Raw genomic sequence first — 22,984 nt, 5'->3', positions numbered from 1 at the left:
GTGCGTTTGTGGGTAGATTCTCTGGAAAATGTACCTGCCTATTCCATTGTAAGGACTGGGGGAAAAAACACCACAACTTCCTGATATTTTTGTCGTACTGCAGTTTATCTCAGAATACATGTGTAATTGAGTTTCATGCCACAGCATGATAAGAAAATGCACAAGGTTTGTCAGACCAATTACAATACATGATTCAAGCGTGACTGAGCACATCCAACAATGATTTCCATACGCAAATGTGGATGGGGGGGGGACACAGAGAGAGTGGTAAACAACACGTGTGGGTGTTGGTTTCAACCGACAGGGCCATGGCTGGGGCTATTGCTCAACAACACTCATGCACAACCAACTCATCTGACTGTGAAAGAAAAAAAGTGCTCCTACAAGCAGCGCTCACAGCTGCAGCTCATTTCTGAATGTACCAGCGCAATCCTCGAGGTCCTGTGTCACCAGTTGTTACTCTCTGTACCCAAGTCACTCCCTGTGTGAGCACTGAAGTAGAAACAAATGAGTTGGCCTGTAAACAAATTGACCTACACATCTAAACACTTGTCTCTGTTTTAACATGCAGAGCTCGACAGGCCTCATATATATATGTATTAGTCATATTTTTTTATGTTTTCCCATTTTTAAAGGATGGGATATTTATGAAAAGTCTCCTCTCAGTTATTGCAAATAAGTTAATTAAGTAACAAAGGTAACCAGCAAATTAATAGAAATATTAACAGCAACAGTGGTTGTAGTCTTGGTGGCCGGTGATCGGTCAGCCAGGGCCTCCGCTCCTGGACGCCGCCCGACACAGAATGCACCAGACCCTTACGGCGCCTCCTGTGGGTGGTGGGCCTGCAGGAGGATGGGCCCATGTCCCTTTTTCAGGCTGTGCCCGGCCGGGCCCCATGGACTAAGGCCCGGCCACCAGACGCTCACCCTTGGGCACCCTCCCCGGGCCTGGCTCCAAGGCGGGGGCCTGGTACCCCTATCCCGGGCAGGGTGAACTGTCCCTTTGATGTTCTACTCATAGGGGTCTTCTGAATGACTCTTGTCTGGTCCCTCACCCAGGACCAATTTACCATGGGAGACCCTACAGAAGATATCAGATCATCCTAGAAGAGCCCCTGGACAACATAGCCCCTGGGACACACAAACCCCTCCACCACGATAAGGTAGCGATTCGCGGAGGGAACGGGATACAAGCGGCGATAATGAGCTTCCTCTGAAGGGTACCTGGCCTCTCCCTTAGAGATAGGGTGAGAAGTTTAGCCATCCAGGAGGGACACAGAATAGAGCCCTTGCTCCTCCACATCAAAAGGAGCCAGTTGAGGTGGTTTGGGCATCTGACAAGGATGCCTCCTGGGTATGTCCCACTGGGAGGAGACCCCGGGGCAGACCCAGGATGAATTGTGTTGATGAATTGTTAATAAATATGGTGCAGCAATGGCATGTCTGAAGAGGGGGTATGTGGTCGTTTCATAACTCATGACACGCTGCTCTGCCCTCCATAAGCTACCTTTACATTTTAAAAGTATCAGTATTTGTATCAGCAATACTGGACCTGGATTACTTGGTATTGGATTGTTAGTGAAATTTGCAGTATCGCATACCTCCCCGATATGATTGGCCCCTGCAGGGCCCCTCCTCCAAACAATATCATTGTACTACAGTTCCATTAATCTAACCACTGGATTAGAGCATGGATAGAACCAGTAAGATTGTAACTAAGTAAAAAAAAATTATTACTTTACTGAAGGACAGGTTTAATGTACTTGTATTTTATTTAAGTATTTCTGTGTTTTGCTTTCTGCTTTTACTCTACTAAATTTTGGATGCAAATATTGTAGTTTGTATTCCGTACCATTTTTGTAAAGCTTTAATGGTTAACACATTCACCTTATATGCAAAAGATTTGCATTTCGAGGCTGGAAATAGACACAAAACTCAGCGTCATTGGATCGCAAACTATTGTATTCCTAGTGCCAGTCCCAAGCCTAGATAAATGGGAGGGTTCCTTCAGGAAGGACATCCAGTGTCAAATCTGTGCCAACTCAAGCATGAGGATCCATCTGCTGTGGCAACCACACTGGAAATAAGGGAGCAGCTGAAAGTATCCATACTTATTTTATTGCTGACAAAATGCATTCCCACAGATCAAGCTTTCCAGCAAATATATAAGAAATTCAAATCAGCAGCAGCTGTAATACTAAAGAGATATGCACTGATCAGTCACTTTGCTAACACTGGGTTGTCTTCAGGACTGCATTATTTCTATGTGGCATAAATTCAACAAGGTGTTGGAAGCATTCCTCTGACATTTTGGGCCATGCTGACATGACAGCGTCACACAGTTGCTGCAGGTTTTGAACTGCTAATCCATGATGTGAATCTCCAGTTCCACCACATCCCAACGGTGCTCTTGAAATCTGGAGGCCATTTGAGTACAGTGAACTCACTGTCATGTTACAGAAAAGTGTTTGAGATGATTTGAGCTACTGATGGTAAGCAACCATCAGAAGATGGGTACACTGGTACACTGTGGTGATAAAAGGATGGATATCATCAGCAACAATAGACTGTGGTATTTAAACAATGCTCATTTGGTACTAAGGGACCCAAAGTGTGGCAAGAAAATATCCCACTCACCATCACACCATCAACAGTCAGAGCCATTGTAACAAGGCAGATTGAATCTACACTTTTATGTTGTTTTCATCTAATTCTGATCCGACTGTCTGAATGCTGCAGCAGAAATCAGCAGTCTGGTTGAACTGTGACATGCTGGTTGCTTACAGCATGTCACAGTAGCTCAAACACTCATCAGACCAGTGAACCCTTTTCCAATCTTCTATTGTCTCATTTTGATGAGCCTGTGTGGATTGTAGCTTCAGTTTCCTGTTTTTAGCTATTAGGAGTGGCACCCAGTGTGGTCTTCTGCTGCTGTAGCTCATCGGCTTCAAGGTTCAACGTCTTGTGCATTCAGGATTCTCTTCCTCATTGCTTGGTTATAACAAATGGTTGTTTGAGTTATTGTTGCCTTCCTATCAGCTTGGTGCAGTCTAGCTATTCTCCTCTGACTTCTCAAGAAGGCATTTTCACCCAGAGAACTGCTGCTCACTGGGGTTTTTTCTCTTCAGACCATTCTCTGTAAACCCTAGAGATGGTTGTGTGGGACAATCCCAGTAGTTCAGCAGTTTCTGAAACACTCAGACCAACCCGTCTGTCATCAACCACTGTGACAGATTCAAAATGACTTATATCAACTTTCTTCATCATTCTGATGCTCACTTTGGACTTCAACATGTAGACACAGTCATCTCAACTATGTGTACAGTAATAGTGTGAGAAATCTTGGAATTGTTTTTGACCAGGATATTATTATTGGGCCCTAACACAGAAAGGCAGACAAACACTGACACTTACATTCACACCTACAGGCAATGTAGAATCACCGATTAGCCTGATCCCACACTTTTCTTTGGACTGTGGAAAGAAGCTGGCGTACCTGGAGAGAACTCATACAGACACATGGAGAACATGCAAACTCAGACGGTCTCCAGGCTTTGGGTCAGCTTTTGCAATTGAAATTTGCTATCGGTTATACAAAATAGACATGGCTGTCCACATATTTTTATACACAGCCGTTTTTTGGGGGTTTTTTTGCATTTGGTACAGAAGTATATTTTGATATTTTTCATAAAAAACCCCCATTTCATTTCATTTAGTGGGCTGCATGCTGAACTTAGAGCAGCAGTCCCCAACCCCTGGGCCACGGACGGCTACTGGTCTGTGAGTTATTTGGTACCGGGCCGCGAGAGTTGAGACTTTGGTGTGAAATGTATGGTTTTCAGGGTTGGTATCGTTTTTTTTCGTTAACTCGGTTTTCCTGGGTCTTTTCACGTGTGTTATGAATAAATCTTCTTTTTTTCGGTACCGGTACTAGTTTTATTTTGTTGTCTTTATCCACGACACCTTAAAGGCCGGTCCGTGAAAATATTGTCGGGCCGTGGCGCAAAACAGGTTGGGGACCACTGACTTAGAGGACAGAAACCAAGTATCGATCTTATAGCACTAGTATCAGTCCGATACTATCGACATTTGGATCGTTCCACCCATCTCTACCACAAATGGGCAGAACATGCAAAGTCACAAGGCCCCCAGGCTGTACTGGAACTCAGTACCTAGTGTGCACTGACAGTGCTAACAACCACTGTGCTGGCCAAACTGAGGTTATTTCAGAGTAAACCCCTCCCCCCTAGTCTTGTTTTTTGCCCCCCCCCCCCCCCCCCCCCCCACCCACCCACACACACACACACACCCTGTCATCTCATTAAGAAAAAATCCTGGATACGCCCCTGTAATTGTAACTAATTCAAACAAATAGTCCTGCTAAGTTGGTTTAGTTAGTTGGTTTAAATGCCCCATAAATCCATAGTAAATGATTTATTAGGCATTCTTTGTCACTTATAAACCCTTTGCAAAGGTTGTCTAAATATGAACTCCCGTTTAGCGTGTCCTTTAAAACCCACTACTCTGTAATCTATATGCAGTACGTGTACGCTGTTGTCTCTCTTACATTCACATGAACCCCCCCTCAGGTGCAGCCACAGTAAAACGTTGAGCTGGGCCCCACTACCCTCCCACTCTCTTTCCCCCTCCCTCCCGCTTTTCAACGGCCAAACTGCCGAGGCTGGATGCAGATAGAGAGGGGATTAGCTCAGGGTGGGGGATAGAGGGAGAACTTTTTTCCCTCTTTTGTGTTTTTTTAAGTGTCGTTTATTTCAGTGTGAAGAAAAGAAGAGGGGAGGTGTGTGTGTGTGTTTGTGTGTGTGAAAGAGAGGGAGGACTGGTAAGATTTTCCAGAGAGGTGGACTGAGACGGAAACTGAACATTTTAGTTTGAAAGTTGGGTCGGAGTGACCGAGGCTCTACCCGGAGAATGGAAGCGAGCTGAAGGTCCGCACATCTGCAGTCGGAGCCTTTCTTTTTCTTTCTTTTTCTTTTTCTTTCTTTTTCTTTCTTTCTTTCTTTTTTTTAAGAGATTTGCATAAGGAAAGGCAGGGACGGGGAGCAAGACCATGCAGCCGCTGCTGTCGGGTTAGTGGAGCTTGTGAGTTAGGGGAAGAAAAAAGGAAGAGCCTGAGGAGAGAAAACCGGTTTTCCCTTGAATCCTACCGCCGCTGCTTTTGTGTTTTTGAATGGTTGGCTGCCTTTCCTGCCTGACAGGGCCGAGTGTCACAGAAAAGTTTGAGGCTTCAGCAGCTCACGGGCGCGTCGGTAAGTTTGTAACTTTAACTTTAGGCTAACTTAAAACATTTGTGTGTGTGTGTGTGTGTGTGTGTGTGTGTGTGTGTGTGTGTGTGTGTGTGTGTGTGTGTGTGTGTGTGTGTCGTCCACAATGCCAGCCTACTCTGGATGTCATCTGCGGTGTTAAGTGTGTCAGTGGATATCTGAATTCAGTTAACAGCCGTATGGAGACAATAGCCGCATATATTCCACTGATAGAGCTGTTGATGGCTGATTATAGTTGAATCCAGATCCTGACTGATCGATGCCAAGCTCTACAGCTGCTCCTCTTTTAAAGTTTTTTAAACTTGAGGCACGTAATGCAACTTATCCCGGAGCCTTTGGGCACAAAGACGTAATGATCCGGGATAATGCAGGCTTTTTGTGTGCGCACTGAACCGGACACTTACACCAAAGTCCCACAGTAATGTGCTTTAATCAGTGGAGGCTAACAACTCAATGTTAGTTATGCTGAAGTTGTGTGTGGGGGGAGAAATAAAAGTCAAGATCTTAGTTGAAGTTATCAACCGCTGCTGATTTGTGCTTTTAATCCGGGTTTTATGTGAGAGCCACAGGTGGTTTGTAACAACACCCTACCTTCTTTTGTATCCACCCAGCGTGCATTCAAGGATAACTATATAGTTACATCTTTTTATGTCTGTGGATGGCGTGCAAAGAGCCCTGCCCTGTGGTTCTGCTGTGTGATCCAGGGTAGGAGTGCCTCTTGGTTTTTCTGGGCAGTATGATGACAACCTTCAGGTCCCGTCTTTACTGGGGGACCACAGTCTGCAGTTACAGCCCCTCCGTGCACCCCCCGCCATCTACACGACCTTCTCCCTCAGCCTGCACCAGATGGTTTTAAAAACTCCTTTGAACAGGCTGAGAGGAAGCCCTTCCCTGCTTTGGGGAAGGAGTAGAAGGAAGCGCGAAGCGCAGGGGCTGATGAAAGTCAGTCTGCAGATGTCAGCGTGGATGCATGGGTCTCGGTTTTTGTCTTTTTGATGTTAGTAAAATATGCTTGCTCATCTAAAATCACTGAAACACAAGGTGACATTTCAGAAAAATGTCAAACACTCTTTGGAGTGAGTGTATGCACATTTAAATCTTTAACTTGACATCTCGGTAGGACGTAGATTACAGTCTGTGTTGTTACATTTTTTTCTCTCAAAGTGACCACAGGCTGGTTTTTATTCTTCTGACTAAAGCATTGACTTGCTGCCCGTCTTTATTTATCTGCAGTTTCAAACCTATATGAGACATGTTTTTGCTAAAGATGGAATATCTAAGTTAAATGTCCAAATGCAATGTCTTACAGCACATTGCCAAGTAACATTTAAGCAACAAGAAACACAAATACACTTGTACATCCAAAATGCTGTTGGATGATGATTATTTAGAAAAGTTCACCTCTGAAATTTTCAAGACATATGTGTTAGTGTGTCAGGCCACATGCTTGACCCCAGTACTCTGTACCCGTGACTCCCTCAGCTGCTAGGAAACTACAGCAAAGGTGTATTTCTGAAAACTTCAGTACTAAAGTAAGGCAAAAATGCAGAGTGCAATTTAAATAGATGTGGGCTAAATGGACCTTTACACGCACACAAATATTTATGGCCAAAATGCTGATTTAAATCATTTGACAACATGTACATTTTCCCATGCAACTGTGTTACATAACGACAACGTAAAACATCAAATGCAATGGAATCAGGTCAAATAAAATGTACCTGATTGGTATACATTTAGTTTATGTCAGTCATGTTTTCCTAAATGATTAATTATATGAGAAAATAAACCCTCGATTTTATATATTTCAGTTAGATTTTATTCAAAATTATTGCTTTACATTTACGAGGGCAAAGAATGAGCACTTGAAGCTACAAGCCTCATTCACCCATTCACATACACATTCACCAAGCTTTTTATTCTATGGCTAGGCGCCTTATCTAACATTCACACACACACACACACTTACACTCCGATGAATGAGGGGCAACCCAGGGCTCGGTATATATTGTGTCTTTGCTACAGTGCAGAAAAAAAAACTGCATTTCATCACGTTTTCATCAATTTTCTTTCACTCTAACCGTTGTCCTTTGTACTGATACGAAGCTAAACTGAGTGTTACATGTAGCTTTTAAAGAAGTAAAGACCATAATTTTGAAGGGGGTTCTTCTTCCTGTTAAAAAGGAGATTTTCTTTCCCACAGTCTTCAAGTGCTTGCTCATAGGTGCTCATTGGATGGTTGGGGTTTTCCCTGTATTATCGTATCGTAGGGTCTCTATCTTTTAATATAAAGTGCCTTGAGGCAGCCATTATTGTAACTCGGAGCTGTATAGTTTGAATTGAATTGAACTGAATTCTCTAACATCCAAAAACTATTTAAAGTACTCTGTGCTATAGCTGTGACATGAGGGTGGTGCTGGGTTGGGGGGGAAATGAAGGACGTGTGATATTTTCGGCTTGTGACGGCGCTGTAGGGGGTACAATTATTGCAGGCTGGAATTATACAGAGAGGGTTAAAGGCCTGCTCTAAATGACAGAGCTGCATTGGAAGTGCTGCAGACGTACTGTATATAGACACAGCACTAGAGGTCCGAACCACTGCTGTGTTACGCTCTGACGTCCCTTCCTCTGTACTGGGCTTTCTTTACATTTCAGTGAGTGGCCTTTTTTCAAAGTTTCATGATTGGAGGTTATATTTAGACTCCGGCCTGGATGTCATTGTTCATCAGCCGCTTATATTATCTCATACACTGCCACGCTGGCGCTAACATATGGACATCAGACTCCACCACACAGCCTGCTAAACGCTGCTCCCCCACCACAGACGTTAATAGAGCGTTTGTGAACCCGCCCCTCCTTACAGCACATACGGTGCACTCACAGTGGTAACTTACCACAGCACAGTTGATGAATGTACATTACACGTTAGTATATTTTCACTGTGTTAATGACCTTTTTCTCTGAGGTACAGTATACACTCATGCACCACTGACATGTGACTCTCTTCAAAAGGCTGCTCATTGTATATCAGATTTTTTTATGCCTCTTTATGAATAGCTCTCTAAGGATCTCTTTTATTGAGGTGAAAATCAGGCAAGCATGAAATGGAGAGATTAAAGAGCAGGAAAAAAGTTAGATTGCTGCTCATATAAAAAAAAGGGAGCCATAAGTGGATGTAATTGGGACCCAGGACTACAGGGGAAATGATTTTGCAGTGAAAATATAAACTTGACTGAATTAGAAATTCAACTAGTGGCTCTCTTATTGTCTTGCAGAGTACACGAAAATACTGCCAATGTGCATTTCCATACCTCAGGGTGATGACCTAATTCAGGGACCTCCCACTGTGGAAAATGAGGTTGGTTTTTTGACCTGGGTCAGTTTTGGGAGGCAAATAGAAGAAATTGTTTAACTTGAACTCAGCATTTAAGAGACTGTGGTCACAAGGCAGTTTATTATCCCCTCTGAACTGTTTGGTTAAAGGCATCGATTGCACTGAGTTTTGTGACATTTCTTTATAGACAGATGTACGGATCCCTGCGTGTGTAGGTATCTCTTTAGTATAGATCAGGACCACGAGGCAGAGAACACATGAAGAACTTTAAAGTGAGGGGGGGAGTTGCAGGTCAGATTTGTGCAGTGAAAAATTAGGTTTATGTTGATGTCGTAGTTCACATGCGGCCCTAAAACGGCTCTTGAAAGTTTGGATTGATATGTGGAAAGTTGTTAAAAACAAGTTGTTGTTAATTCATGTACAATGGAGTGAAAAAACACAGAGAGACCTGAGTTACCTACGCCTCAACAGCTTTGAAAAATGCTGCTTTTTAAAGGTTTTGAACCAAATAGCTTGCCCCTAGTTTTATAGCTCAGTTTATAAATATCTGTGTGTATTGTGTGTTTAGTTTTTTGGCACTTAGTAATCAGAATGAATAAATAAAAGGACCACAGCCAAGAGTTTGTGACAGCTACTAATCTGTTTTCATACACGGATGCATATGAAGAAGAAATGCAAAGCCCGCAGGGACTCAAAGTCTGGTCAAAGTGAAAACTGACTGTCATGTGGTGCTTTGTTCGTTATGTAAGTTCTTAGCATACAAACATGGCAGTAGCTATGCAAAAAACCCTTCTGAAAGTAGCCACAATCACGTAAGCTGGGGCATTATGACATAATTGAAAGTGTTATGTGTAGCTTAGCCCATGAGCCAGATAGATTACCAGCTTATTAACGCTGCATCATAAGGTTGCCTATCCTGCAACTTCCTAATGGTCAAATTTCTCAGGTGAAATGGTTTCTAAAGACACTGCTAGTTTTTTGACTTCCAGGTAGTTGTTTTTCCTCAGCTTTGTGTGTTGATAATCCAGCTCTTTGATAGCCTTTTTAGTCCATGTCACAAACACAGGGGGTCAGTTCCTGCTGAAACCTGATGTTCCACTTCCTCATGTGGTCCTCAGTTTCCTGCTACGGCGAGGCAGGAAGCTCAGCAGTGGGTCATTTGAAGTCTTGCTCTGTCTGCTTTAGAGTTAAAGCAGATGTTATTTTGATAGGTTTTGTGCTTAGCACAATATGTATTATCATATTTAAAGACCCCAGCTGTGACATTAGTTCGCTTTATTCACATTTTTATTTTCTTGACTCAGTCTTCCAGCTGGTTGGGGTCTTCACCTTGAGGAGACATAATTTATACCAACAACTGTTGAGACCCCAGTGCATCTCGCATTCTTGGTAGGGTCTTCCAAGTGAAGCTGTCAGACGGCCAGGCCATAGCTCTGCAGGTTTTTCAGTTCTCAGCTGGCCCTGGCCGTCAAGTCGGAGAAACGCTCCCAGAATCTTTGGCTGTGCTCGCGCACGCCCACCCCCTTGATTAAACACACCCGCATTAGCTATGTGGGGAACTTTTAGTCAGCCTTGTCTGTTCCAGCAGCTGAGCACTCAAATCTGTGCTGTTCAGGACAGCACCCCGCTGGGTGTGTTCAAGGGGAGGATACCCAAGGACAACACGTTATTCCAATAGCGCTGCAGCTGATACTGAGTGTGAGCTCAGTGAGCTTTGTAGAAGGGATCTGAATTATTACTTGTTCATTGTGTTTTAACAGTGCAGAGGTAGACAGGACACAAAGAAGGGAGGGAAATGAAGTGCAAAAGAGTTATTAAACTGTACAAGCTGCATTTCACAGTAATTTCAGGGCACTTTATGTTGTAAAGTATAAACCTTCCAATGGTGCAATATCCCAAAGAGAAATGGAACTATTTTCTGTTTTCAGCTGGAAGAAATCTGCAGCAAAAGCAGACTTGGGAGCGGCCGATCCAGCTCAATGGAGACAAAACAGAAGAGACTAGAGAAAATACAATAGAGACTACAACAGAGAGAGAAGACAAAGAGGAAAAAGATAAAATTATGGGAGGGACGACATAATGACATGCAGCAGAGGCGCAGAAATTTATGGAGCCAGAGAGAAGCAAAGCTCAGGGCATTCATGATATGAGATTCTCCAGTAAAAACTAAATTGATTGAGCAATAACTGTAAGTGTGATCAGTACAGAAACTTTCAGGCCTGTTCATAAAAGGAGCTACACTGTCTGCCTCAGTAAGACTTTTTAAAACTGAAGGAACCACAAACCTGCACTCTGAGGTGCTTTAAAGGGTTAAAAGCTATTGTGGACTTTACTGTGTGAACTAATGAAGGGAAGCTACAGAAATCTGATTCGTGTTGCTAATTCCTCATTGTACTCACACTGCAACACTTTGGATTAGCTGATGGTTTGTCACAGCGGAGCTTCTGGCAGTTTTTGGGATGTTTTATCTAAGAAGCAACAGATGCATGGGCCTATTTTTGAGTGGCAGTTTGAGACACATGGTAAGCATTTATAAGAATACTTATATGAAGGGCATTTTCCGGCCTTGTTTTCTAATGAGTTACTTTCATTGATGACGCATGGCCTAATTCAAAGTATGTAAACAAGGTGCCAGCAGCAGCTGCAGCAGCAGCATTATATCCAGTGATACAGCGAATATCAAATGTAAGCACAGAAGTAGCTTTGGGTAGTTTTCCCCCCCAGAAAATCTAGTAAAGTAAACTTATAAAATATGTACTTAACACTTACTAAAGTAACTTAACCTTGTAGCGCTGCACACCACGGTCGCATGATTACACTGAAAATTGTTGTCTACCTCTGACGTCAAGCTTTTTAACCTGTTGCTTAAAGCCCTTGTTTTCCACCGTGTAAGCACAGCAATAATTTCCATTCACCGCTTGCTCTTCCTGTCATGCGGGGGGATAGTAAATAGCTCGTCCTCACTCATTCTTATTCTGCTCAGGCTACGGGCACGAATGCCCTAAAATCCTGATGCGTTTCTCTGTTGTTAGACCCTCCATGAGGAAGGGTAGGTGTTATACTTCACCTTAAATGTAGATTTAAGGTTACGGGTGATTTGTTTGTTTTTTTTGCATTATAGGAAGACAAGGTAAAATTTTATTTGACCTCTTTATGTCTTTATATAAATAAAATAAGGAAAATTTAAAAAGAGGCTTTTCTTATGAAAGGTTTTTAGAAAGGCCCATTTTTGTCCAACTACACCCAAGCTCCCCCTGGCTGGTGGTCCTGTGTATGTGTTGGTGTCTATTATTAGCTTATCTAGGTGTCATATTTTGAAAATTTCCCAAATAGCTGCTGTAAAACTAACGAATTTCACTTTAATTTCCACTGAGTCGTCAGAATTGAATTCATTAACCTTTTTGCAGTACTTTGCTGCATGGGGGAAAACCAGTGATGCTACCTTCTGACTCAAAGCGCTGCCAGGCCAAAGTGCAGCCTCGGAGAGCTGCCTGTGTGGCTGCAGACTCAAAGTCTAGTTGACTTCTAATGAATCTGTTGCCAGGCAGCTTGTTGAAAATTCTGCATTGTAAGGTTTTTTTTTTTTGGCGGGGGGGCTCCAGGGAGTTCAAGCGTTAAGACTGATAGCTCTGTCTTCCAGTTTAGGACCACCCTTCATCACTTACCAGCCGTCTGAAGGCAAATACTTGGCTCCCCTCTTAAAGCAAACGACTTAGGATGTAGCAGCGTCCTTGCTGCTGCGCTCAGTCATCTTTATGCGGTCTCGTTTTTCATTCGCATGGTTTCCTCCGAGTGCCACTAGAGGTCACAGCATGGGCCTCAGAGTCTTTGTTTTGCCCCATAATGGCTCTATTCTCCCACAGCGGCAATGACTCCCAAGGCTGCTACACATAAGACACCATTGTGACGAAAAGGGAGCATGAGGCAGAGGCATGGGAGTAAAACATGGGTGTATATGTGTGTGAAGCTGAGGCAGATTACTGTTAAAATCCTGCTGAAATATGAGCTGATCTCTAGTTTAAGAGTGAATTAAGTCATTATCTTAGCAGTTAAGATATGAGATCCAACAGTAACCAGATATGTGAGAGAAAGGAAGAGGCCTGGGTTGTTATTTCGTGTTAGCGCCGCCGCCGTCCTCCTGCTGTTTAACTAAACCTAATTAGAAGACGACAAAGTGTTCATTCAGAGTCGGGCCTGTGAGTGTAAATGTGGAATATTGTTAATGTGGAATAACAGGAATTACTATAAAAGTAATAATATTTAATAACGGCCCACAAATCTTCGTGGTAAACATTATTCAGGTTGGTGTTGCTGTAGTTGTTTAGAGCCAGTTACCTACCCAGGACTTTAGTCTTCTACTAATTTAAAGGAGTAACGATGCCTGGAATATGAAGAAGCCATCAAACTTGTAAAAACTGTTAAAAAAAAAGAAGACAAAATTGAAGCAGCTGTTTCATATCAACACTGACCAGGTGTCATAATAACACCAGCTAATGCAAAGAGTCTTTGACACAAACCAGCTGGGTTTAACATTGAGTTGAGTGTACACTAAAAGTCAGCTCTATTCATAAATAAAGTGCATCAGCCAACTTTCTTCATTCAAATTCATTTGACACCTAAAGAGAGTCACGCATATACAAAACCTTCCCCTTCTCTCACATGACTGCACCTTTGGTAACACGAGGAGGGAGACCGTAGTACTTCCCCAGCCGGAGGTAAACAAAAGCCTCTAACAGTAAGGGATTTTTTCCCCTTCTAAACCTCTTTCACAACACACTGACGCGAACATCTGCTCGAAATTTAGTGCTTACTCTGAATTTTAGGAGGTAGCATTAACCCTTAATCATACAAAGAATGCAAAAATGTCGAAGAAAGACACCAGCTGTCATATTTGCACTGATCCACCAATGCTGCCCGGACCTCTGTGCATAGCTGCGTCCCAGAGCTGAGTATGGGCCTTCATTGTAAGCTGGCAAGGGCTGATGTGAAGATTATAGTCATGATTGTAAACAGAGATCTGGCCCGCAGCAGTCATTCTTGTTAGAAAAGTTTTTTTTCTCCTTTTTATTATTTGTCCTGCTGTAGTCAACAGAGAGCACAGCTTGGTTTCATTACTTTTTAAAAACAAACAAACATTTTTTTTGCAATCTTTCTATTTGCACAACAGCTTATTCCTTTTGGTTTACTGTTCCAATGAAGAAACTGACAAATAGGAGTCATTATAGTCTGAGAATGAGGTTTTTTATTATGAGAAAAGTAAGATATGCATATCTTTAAGTCATTAATCAGTTTTAAAATGCAGGGGAAGCCCAGCAGACTTGCACTGATCATGTATTTTTTCTTCTGTGACCCACAATTGGGACTTTGCAGTTTCAGTGACAGAAAGAAGAGGGGCAGAGAGGGAAAAAGGCAGAAGAACTGTGAGAGACTGCAAAAGAAAAGAGAAATTTCCAGTGGCCAGTTCATTTTTTCCATGTAAAGTCATTCTTAGGCAGGACATCCAAATTAGTCATTCTTCTGTCTGAGGAACAGATAGAAGAAGTGTGTAGAGTTAAAGAGAAAACAGCTGCAAGGTGGGGGAACTTCGATGTGAAACACGGTGAGGTAAAGATGGACAGAAAGAGAGGAGCTGGTTATTAAGGAGAAAAGGCAGCACCGAATGTTCCTGAGTGTCTCAAGTAGAAACGTGAGTTAGTTGTAATCGGATCTCAGCTGCGGTGAGCTCATACAGGAGTCCTGCCAGCAGCCTCAGAAAGAGCAGTCCACCCATAAGTCTTTAGCCCCACTGCAGCCCTCTGTGGCGATCTGCAGGCCTGCCAGCTTAAATAGCATATATAATCTTTTAAGAGTGCTTGTTGGTGCCCTTCCTCTGAAAAGAGATTATAACAGAGTAGAAGAGAAGGTGGTGGGGAAATATTAACAGTCGCCTGCAGTTACAAAAGTGGACTTCGGGCCAATTTAGCCCATAGATAAATCTGTGCCTTTGTTTTCCACGAAACGATTGGTGATTTATTTATTTATTTTAAGGAAAGGGTGAATTACTCAGGGGAGAGAAAATTAAAAACACAATCTGTTAGTGTTAAAAAAATTGGGTGTAGAAGAGTGGTTTTCATGAGACGGTAAAACGTGGTGAAGAAACATAATTCCTTTACCATGAAACCAGAGTTTGTTGACATATAAAAATTCCTTTTCAGGAAGATCTGAGCTTGCATATGAGCGGAGCGAGTGAATGAGATGTTTGACTGCAACATTTAGGGTTTTATTGAGTTGCAGTGAGAGTTGCACATACAGAGCAACATACAGATTTAACACCCTACTTTTGAATTACTTTATTTTCAGTGTTAATCAGCATTAAAAACGCTTCACTGACTAGGATACGGTCACCCTTTCTTAGGTTTCCTTGTTTTATCGGCACTTTTCTCTTCTCTTGCAGTCACACCTGCTCTGATGGACTTCAGATAACGCCCACAGCGGTCCCCGCCTTCCTTATCCTGACTTTCAGCCTGTCCCAGAGCCTCAAAGTTCAACACGATGACGGATCCCACTGGACTGAGCTCTGAGGGGGCAGGGTCAGCCATGGCAGATGCCTGTAGTTTGGAGATAGAGAGGAAGTATGATGTCATCCCTACTGTCATCTGCTCCATGTGTTGCCTGTTTGGAATCATCTACTGCTTCTTTGGTGAGGATCTCTGCTGGCTTACAGAATTTGAAACTTGGGGCAACATGAGACTGCAGGCGCACGTGCAGTCTGCTGTTTTTATCTTCTGGTCATATATTGGCCTAACTTCATTTTTAGTTTCCTTCCAGTTCTTCATTCTCTAATTTCCTCACTACACGTCTCTCCTGTGTGCCCTCCTCCGCCAGGTTACCGGTGTTTCAAAGCTGTCATGTTCCTGTCTGGCCTGATGTTTGGCTCGGTCATCATTTTCTTGCTGTGCCACAAGGAGCACGTGCTGGACACGCAGCTGAGCGTCGAGGCCAGCGCAGGCATCGGCCTCGGTATAGGCCTCCTGTGCGGCCTCGTCACTATGCTCGTGCGAAGCGTCGGCCTCTTCATGACGGGCCTGCTGCTCGGCTTCCTCCTGGCTCTCGCCGCCCTGCTGGTCACTCAGCAGTTCTACACACCTACCACACTGTGGGTGCCGCTGGGCGCTCTTCTGGGATCGGGCATGCTGTTTGCCGTGCTGACACTGCAGTGGCAGAAGATGTTCACCATGCTGTCCACCGCTGTGTTTGGGGCGGCCATCATGACAGTGTGTGCCGATTACTTTGTGGAGATGCTGGTTTTGGGAATGTACGTGTATGAATGCCTGCGCCTCACACCCGGACAGGCGCTCTGCTGGTACAGCTGGGTCATTCTGGGCATCTGGCCTGCTCTCAGCCTCATAGGAGTGCTGGTCCAGTGGAAACTGACGGACAACAGCTTCTCACACACAGAGGGTAAGCGTGGCGCTTTCATTCCTCCGATGAATCAAATCAAGCCAAGGCTTAAACTTAGCATCAAAGTATTCTCTCCGTATGAAAGCAAAGTTTGGCGATCACATCACATCTTCTGACCTTTTTGTGTGAAATCATTTAAATCTGAACTGCTGGAATTTTTCAAGCTTAGGTTTCCCGCATGAAGTGAAAATAGCAAACTTTTACTTTCACAAAATTAACATTTTTTTTCTCATATTACTTTCATAAATATAGACTCACATTTTTCAAGCACGATTCACAATTGATAAAAGTTGCTCTCGAACTTTCCCTTCACCTCATAGTTGTCATCAGTCGGAGACAGAAGAGAGTCCAGCTGATGCGGATCCGAGAGAAAGACGCCAAGAAGCGACAGCAGGCAGGTGGGCAGGAAGGCACTTACCGCCGTAAACCCACCCCAGTGAAACGTTACGCTGGGGATCTACTGGCACCGGTCAGTGTGACAAACATGCCGCGTGCGGTAGCGATTAGACGTTAGACGCTGGACTTTTTACTAGCTCTTTGTTCGCTTCGCTAATCTCTCTGTTTTTCTTCTTCTTCTTCTCCTCAGAGCTACCTGCAAAGTCTGCGGGACAGACAGATGGGCACCGGCACTTCCCTTAGCAGCGTGGGAACCGCCAACCACACCACGATCGACTTGGACTACGACACTGGCTCCACGGTGCCCCTCACAGCCACAACGCCAGTCGTCAGGGTCTGAGCAGCACAAACATAAGAAGGGACTACTTAATGCACTCTGGTTCTCCAACTGTGTCTTCCTAATGTAGAGTAGAAGTTAATAACTGCTCTTCTATCCATGGGGTGTTTGTCGCCCTTGAACTGATTTTCTCCTCAGTGGGTCGCAGGTGTTCAGCAAAACACAGCGCTGCTGGAGAATGTAAGAGGATGAGGCTAAAACCACTGCAACTTCTGTGTTTCACAGAGAAACACAAGAAAAACCCCAGACACGAACAAAAATAAAGGTCGACCATTTCCACTCTTCACTGAGCACATAACAGCCCAATGAGCCTCGAAGACAGATGTGTTTCTGTTCTGATAGTGAACATCACAAAGCAATGCTTGACATTACATGTACTGTACTTCAGAAGTTAGTCATCGCAATCAAGTGTCGTGTTATTACCTGTTTTACCCTTTTCCCGTCCGGTCGTAGGATTTTTTTTTTTTGGGGGGGGGGGGGGGGGGGGGGGTCTTGTCATCACAGTAAATTTTATTTTGTGTATTTCTTCAGATGGAGTATGATGAAAAAGTGAAGTATAGGACCTGGCTGTGTGGAGTAAGACAAAGTGAAGTGAAAACTAAATGATGTGAGAGAGGAAAAAACCTTTTGCTGGGACCTTTAGCGGGATCTTCTAGCAGAACTCTAACAAATTCTGTGATCTTTCTGTTTTTGCAATGTAGCTCCCATCAGAATAAAATGGGCGGTGATTTAGAGTCCACTTTTTATAATTTAATTTATATAAAGTTCAAGTACCTTAGTAGCGCTAAGTAAAAAAAGAAGAAAAAACTAAACAAAAACAAAGCATGTTTGTTGTTGATCTGTAGATTTTTAAATAATTATCCAGATGTTGTTGGGATCTTTTTTTGCAGTGACTACACACGTGTTGCCCGAATCTGTAAATACCTGTTGATAGAAGTGTCAAAGATTAATAAATGTGTTTAATAATAAGCAGTTTTTAGTCGTCTCTTGAGTCGGGGGGGGAGTTATTGAGACTGTTTGTCTCTCCGGGCTCTTAGCAACACTGCCGGCATTACTCACCAGATTTCTCATAGGCAATAAAGAGGTCATGGGGAGGATTTCCTACTCTGCAATTGGTTGGGGTTGCCATGGCGCTCGCACAGTTTTCTGATTTTTTTTCTTTGCAGACACAATGTGAGACAGACCGCCCTTTCATCACAGTAAATATTTTTTTTCTGTCCTTTCAATGTGGCTGTGTGAGCAACTGTTGTGAAGATGCTGTGAGCAATCCGAGACGCAGTTTTATTGTTGATGTTATGTCTTGTTTATTCGTAGAAAATGATACATTTTCACTTTAAACGAGGGAACGAGTGAGTGTCTCGTGCTTTTCTCGCAGACCAGTGTTACTCATTGAACGCAATGAAGTCCATAAACACAACTGACCAGAAAGTGCACGTTCCCGTCATCGTATTACGTCTTACTGAGTGTATAGTGACAGCTAATCCAACACACATGTTAAATGGAAAAAACAAAAAACAAAACAGCTTTGATTTTTCTCAAGGATCATATAATACAAAAGTTTGCACAATCCTGCATTCAGAGACATACAAACACAAACCTGCTCTCGAGGGTACAGGTTCCCACACTAGCTTTTCCATTAATGTGGTCAGTGATTACTTACGATGAATTGCTGCTCTTGAGGTTAGGGTGGCTTGTAAATGCCCTGTGCTTCACACCTTTTGGTACCTGCTGCCCCCTGATGGTGGAGCACTAGCATCGCATCCAGCGTTTCTTCTTGCTCAGTGGATAGCCTCTCTCTGCTTTCAGCTGCTCATTCACTCGCCAGTAGTCGTCTCCCTTGAATATGTATATTTTGCCATTGGTCCAGGTGAAGGCTGCATGAGGAGCGGGTGGCACTCCAGTGAAGAGCATGCTGAGCGGCTTGGGGTAGAAAGTTAGGTCGTTGTATTTCAGCTCATCCCACTGCCAGTGCTCTGATCCCTACACAGGGTGACGGAAATAAAAAAACAAATGAGGCAATGAGGAATAGAAGGTGTGGATGTAGATGCATGTTTAAGTGCTTCTCTTCATAGCTACCTTAATGAAGACAAGCTTTTTGTTCTTCTTCAGATACAGGGCTGCATCGATATTAGGGGGAATCCTTTTCAGCTCTTTGGGGTAGCCGTAGTCCAGAACAAAACTGGTATACCTCCACACTTTATTGCCTGTGACCAGAAAGAGCACAAACCTTTTACGCTGACTATTCCGACCCAGAGAGCGGTGGGTAACTGAAGTGTAGCTTGACTGGACTAAAATTACCTTTTAAGAAATATGTCTTGTTGGTTCGCTGAGAGTACACAGCAGCATTTAGGTTTCCTGGGAGGCCGCTCCACAGTCTGTCAATTCTTATAGGTGGGTTGTGTCCCAGGTCAGAGATAGTCCACACATAATCACCACTAAAAGCAAAGGTTTTCTCCCAGGGACCTGATTGAACAAATAATAACAGCCATTCATGAGAAACGATCTGAATAACAAGATCTATTAACCCTTTTAACTCATGGTGACTTTGTAATCTTGGTATATTGAAGTTTCATTCTTTAAACTAATTTCGATGGCCTAATGTAAAGTTAGCTGGTCTAGCAAACACTGATCGATAACTTACCTAATATAATCGCATCCAGTGTTGCTGTGCAGGGATCAGGGATGTTCTCAGTCCCCTGGCTGCTCACTGTGGGAACCAGACTGTCTGGAGTTGTGGGACTGGCTAACGTGCTTATGATGCGTTTGCCTTAAACAGATAAGTTAAACATTTTAGGACGATTGCATGTTTTCTTATATGCAATCAGAGCCCAGAATCATCACCCTTAAACTGACAAATGTTGTATATGTGCAACATCGACAGCCCAGGTCCAGTAACAGCACCAATCATGTTGCAGGACCCCCTCGACACGCTCACCGTATAGTGCCTGGATGCCATTCACGTCATCTGAGTGCAGCCTGAAGTTGACACGGTAACCAGAGTAGACCGGTGCCATCAGAGCGCTTCTGAACTGAGAGTGACCCAGGCCGAGAGCATGGCCAATTTCATGAGCAGCTACAATACGCAGATTAGTGCCATAATATGTTCCCTCAGTCCAGAACTCATCCTCATCAAAGTGGACAATACCCGATTCTGGTGACTCAGCATGGGCCAGTACATGACCTGCACCCAGAGCAAATAAACAGTCACAGTCCCAGCAACCCAGTCACAGACGACCTAGTGACACATGCATTTATAAACAAGACTTACCACGGCCATCAAATGGGACAGAGCAGAATCCATCTTTCTTATGGAAGGAGATCTTTATGTCGGCTCTGCCATAATCGACCTCTCTGAAGGTCAAAGCCGCCACATCGCTCCAGTACTTGAAGGCAGAACGGACGGCGTTCCTGACGTCTGACTTGATCATGTCAGGAGTGTAGTTGTAGATGCGATAGGTTAAGCTCCTTTTCCTCCAGCGGCCTAAAAGAGAAGAACATTTTGTTTCTAAGTCATCATAATGAAACCGAAATCAAGACTTTATGTACTTTATGCGTGGAGAGTTGGGTGGTTGAAAATGCATTTTGTCAGCTCCTCAAGTAGAGTGGATGAATTTGAAACTGCATGGAAAAGCCTGTTTCAGGAGTGTGTTTAAACTAACGTCATAGCTGTTGCCTTTAAAGATCCAGCTTTTTAATGCTAATCTGCAGCTGTAACAAGTTAACAAACGAGTACTAAATCATACTATACCCGGTCATGACAGCTTGTCTTGTGTAATATACATATATTCTTAACTGTAAAGCCTCAGGATACTAGAAACACTGATGTCTTGCTGCTCGTGGTTTTATGAAACTAAAAAAACTAAACAAACCAAAATAATCAGGAAATTGTGACACTGGCTGGGTATTTTGTATAACAGTTGCAAGTAAATGTTAAAACCACCGATGTACACAATTTGCTTCTCACCCATCACTCTGTACTTGTGAAATTTCTTGTTGAAAGGATCCTCCAAACCACAGCGGGGCTGGTTCATCACTTCCAGTGTGGCTTCATCTAACTCTCCAGTAGGTGGCAGATCATTCACTCTCTGGAAGACACTGATGAATACAAGGAAATCAAATATCTGTAAAGTAATGGAAAAAAAACACTCCACCCCACATCCTGTGTAGGGAGTATCGCTCTAACAGATCCTGATCTAACAGCAGATGTTAGTGGAAGTGTGTTCTCTGTAGAAATAGCAATAATCTACTTTACCTGAGGCCTTCAATGACCTCCTCTAGGTAACGAGGGTCCAATGTATCGATGGGCTCATTCAGGTAGCCGTACTGCCTCAAATAAGCCTGTGCATGTGTGAGAAAACAACAAAGCTGTCATGTGCGACCACGATAAATCAACTAATTTGGCAGGAAAATAAAGAGACATCTATAAACACATCATAAGGACTCTCTGATTAGATAAAGTAAAAAGGTCTGCTTTTAGAGAAGTTTTCAAACAAGTCACAAAACGACCTGCCATCTTACCGTTGCTTCACTGAACTCCGTCCATGGTACCACTGCGCAAAATACTCCTTTGAGGCTGAACACCGGCAGCAGCAGCACCAGCAGCAGTCCTTTGTGCTCCATAATCATCCTCAGATTTAGATTTCACAGCCGGTGCTCCGGAGACGTGCTCAGCGGAGTCCCACAGCAGACTCTTTGTTCTCTTGGCGCTCCAGCGGTTTTTAACTCGTCCGGCGCATGAGTCAGCCCCGCAGCTGTGATGATCCACCTCTGAAGAATGAGGATTACAAGAGCAGCCAGTTGACCTACTATCAACATGTCTGCTGTTAAATTGTACAGCTGTCAGGGAAGACCGAAAGCCCCCCCCCGCCTGCATGCTCTACACATAAGATGTAGTAAATGTTACAGTAGTGTGGGTTTAGTTTGGTCTTTTTATGAGCTGGTGGAGAGAGGGCCTTCTTCCTGAACATAGCAACACTGATATATCACTATCCAGGATTACAGCAGAGTTGTTCATTCCTTAACACATGACTGGAGTTCAGGTATGGGCCTAAACCACAGGATTTGCCCTGCCCTCTGTTTTCACATTCCTGTCACCCCCACACCTGTATTACCTGGAACAGATATCTTTAATACACAAACAGATAAAAGCTTTAGTATTTCCATTTGTGGAACAGTATTCTTAGTGGACCTGCATTTTATTTTATTTTTTTCCCCATTTTTTAAAAATGTTGTTTTGCGATTCTCCTTATTGTCTTTAATTTCACAAATAAGAAAAAATATACTGTCACAGCTGCGGCGGCAGTCGTGTGGGGTTGAAGGGAAAGGGACCCAATCGGGGGCACTGACGATGCAATGAGTGAGCTTTATTTACATGAGGTGATACAGACAGAGCAGAGATGGGACAGACGGGAACTAAGAACAAACCTAAACTGGGACAATCTAACAAACAAATCTGAATCCGTAACTGACAGGAAAACATACAGGGTGGAACACGGGATGACACGACACAGGAAGAAACACGGAGGAAACAGACGGACCAGTAACAAGCAGAAGAAAACACAGGGCTTGTATACACACAGGAGCAATCAGGGAATGGGAGACAGGAAGGAAACAAAGCCGGGAGGAATCAGAACTGACAAGACAAGGGGAAGCAAAACCAGACACACTACACACAGGACAGGGACCATCAAAGTAAAACAGCAAATACAACAGGTATGAACAAACACGAGCTTAACACAAGACATCAGACATGGCAACAGGGAGGGAACACAGAGACGTGGGAGCAGCAAAGGCACAGAGACACAGAACAAAAGGAGCTCAAAAATACAAAACAAATATCAAACGTCAGAACAAGAAAATCCTAACAAGAATTAACCTGAAACATAAGATAATAATCAAAACCACTGAGTCCACAGACTCAGCACCATGACATTTACAATAAAATGCTCTGAGTGTTCAAGTAAGGCAGAAAGGTGCGATATAAAAACCAGTCCTCATGATCAAGTCCTCATGTTTAGTTTTGCCTTTGGTTTCGATTTCTTCTGATGCATGTGTATCTTTTTCAGGTTTTTTTTGTACAACTCCACTTCAAACTACAGAACTTGAGATTGTGTATAAAATGTAAATAAAAACATATTGCAATGATTTGGAAATCTCAGAAATCCATATTTTACCTACAATAGAACTTAGAAAACA

At 43.4% G+C, this 22,984-nt stretch overlaps 2 protein-coding genes across 4 annotated transcripts; one reads left to right on the top strand and one right to left on the bottom strand.

The window, feature by feature from the left end:
- Positions 1 to 4,588: 4,588 nt before the first annotated feature.
- Positions 4,589 to 17,758, top strand: LOC309707145 (transmembrane protein 198-like). 3 transcript variants are annotated; one of them, XM_082534281.1, is made up of 6 exons: positions 4,590 to 5,267; positions 8,558 to 8,640; positions 15,050 to 15,295; positions 15,481 to 16,056; positions 16,377 to 16,525; positions 16,643 to 17,758. In XM_082534281.1, exons 3-6 carry the CDS (start codon positions 15,148 to 15,150, stop codon positions 16,790 to 16,792), a joined length of 1,023 nt encoding a protein of 340 aa, XP_082390407.1. In that variant the 5' UTR covers positions 4,590 to 5,267; positions 8,558 to 8,640; positions 15,050 to 15,147; the 3' UTR covers positions 16,793 to 17,758. The 3 variants fall into 3 exon arrangements, with proteins under 3 accessions (XP_082390408.1, XP_082390407.1, XP_082390406.1); XM_082534282.1 differs by lacking the exon at positions 8,558 to 8,640 and having other exon boundaries at positions 4,589 to 5,267; positions 16,377 to 16,454; XM_082534280.1 differs by lacking the exon at positions 8,558 to 8,640.
- mmp19 (matrix metallopeptidase 19) lies at positions 17,268 to 21,512 on the bottom strand. The gene is made up of 9 exons (XM_082534279.1): positions 21,308 to 21,512; positions 21,042 to 21,127; positions 20,754 to 20,884; positions 20,058 to 20,270; positions 19,725 to 19,970; positions 19,431 to 19,556; positions 19,088 to 19,252; positions 18,866 to 18,993; positions 17,268 to 18,769 (listed from the first exon to the last, which is right to left on the bottom strand). Exons 1-9 carry the CDS (start codon positions 21,413 to 21,415, stop codon positions 18,539 to 18,541), a joined length of 1,434 nt encoding a protein of 477 aa, XP_082390405.1. The 5' UTR covers positions 21,416 to 21,512; the 3' UTR covers positions 17,268 to 18,538.
- Positions 21,513 to 22,984: the final 1,472 nt, after the last annotated feature.

Source organism: Aulonocara stuartgranti (assembly GCF_965226115.1).
Source record: "Aulonocara stuartgranti genome assembly, chromosome: 5".
NCBI lineage: Eukaryota > Metazoa > Chordata > Actinopteri > Cichliformes > Cichlidae > Aulonocara > Aulonocara stuartgranti.
The sequence above is the reverse complement of the archived record's forward strand: the minus strand, read 5'-3'. Positions and strand labels throughout refer to the sequence as shown.

Excerpts from the sequence above, each read along its gene's own strand:
- LOC309707145 (XM_082534280.1), top strand. The coding sequence starts at position 15,148 with ATGACGGATCCCACTGGACTGAGCTCTGAGGGGGCAGGGTCAGCCATG. Across the intron at positions 15,296-15,480 it reads AATCATCTACTGCTTCTTTG|GTTACCGGTGTTTCAAAGCT; the intron begins GTGAGGATCTCT and ends CTCCTCCGCCAG. Across the intron at positions 16,526-16,642 it reads CTGGGGATCTACTGGCACCG|AGCTACCTGCAAAGTCTGCG; the intron begins GTCAGTGTGACA and ends TCTTCTCCTCAG.
- mmp19 (XM_082534279.1), bottom strand. The coding sequence starts at position 21,415 with ATGATTATGGAGCACAAAGGACTGCTGCTGGTGCTGCTGCTGCCGGTG. Across the intron at positions 20,885-21,041 it reads GAGGTCATTGAAGGCCTCAG|TGTCTTCCAGAGAGTGAATG; the intron begins GTAAAGTAGATT and ends TGTATTCATCAG. Across the intron at positions 18,770-18,865 it reads AAAAGCTTGTCTTCATTAAG|GGATCAGAGCACTGGCAGTG; the intron begins GTAGCTATGAAG and ends CACCCTGTGTAG.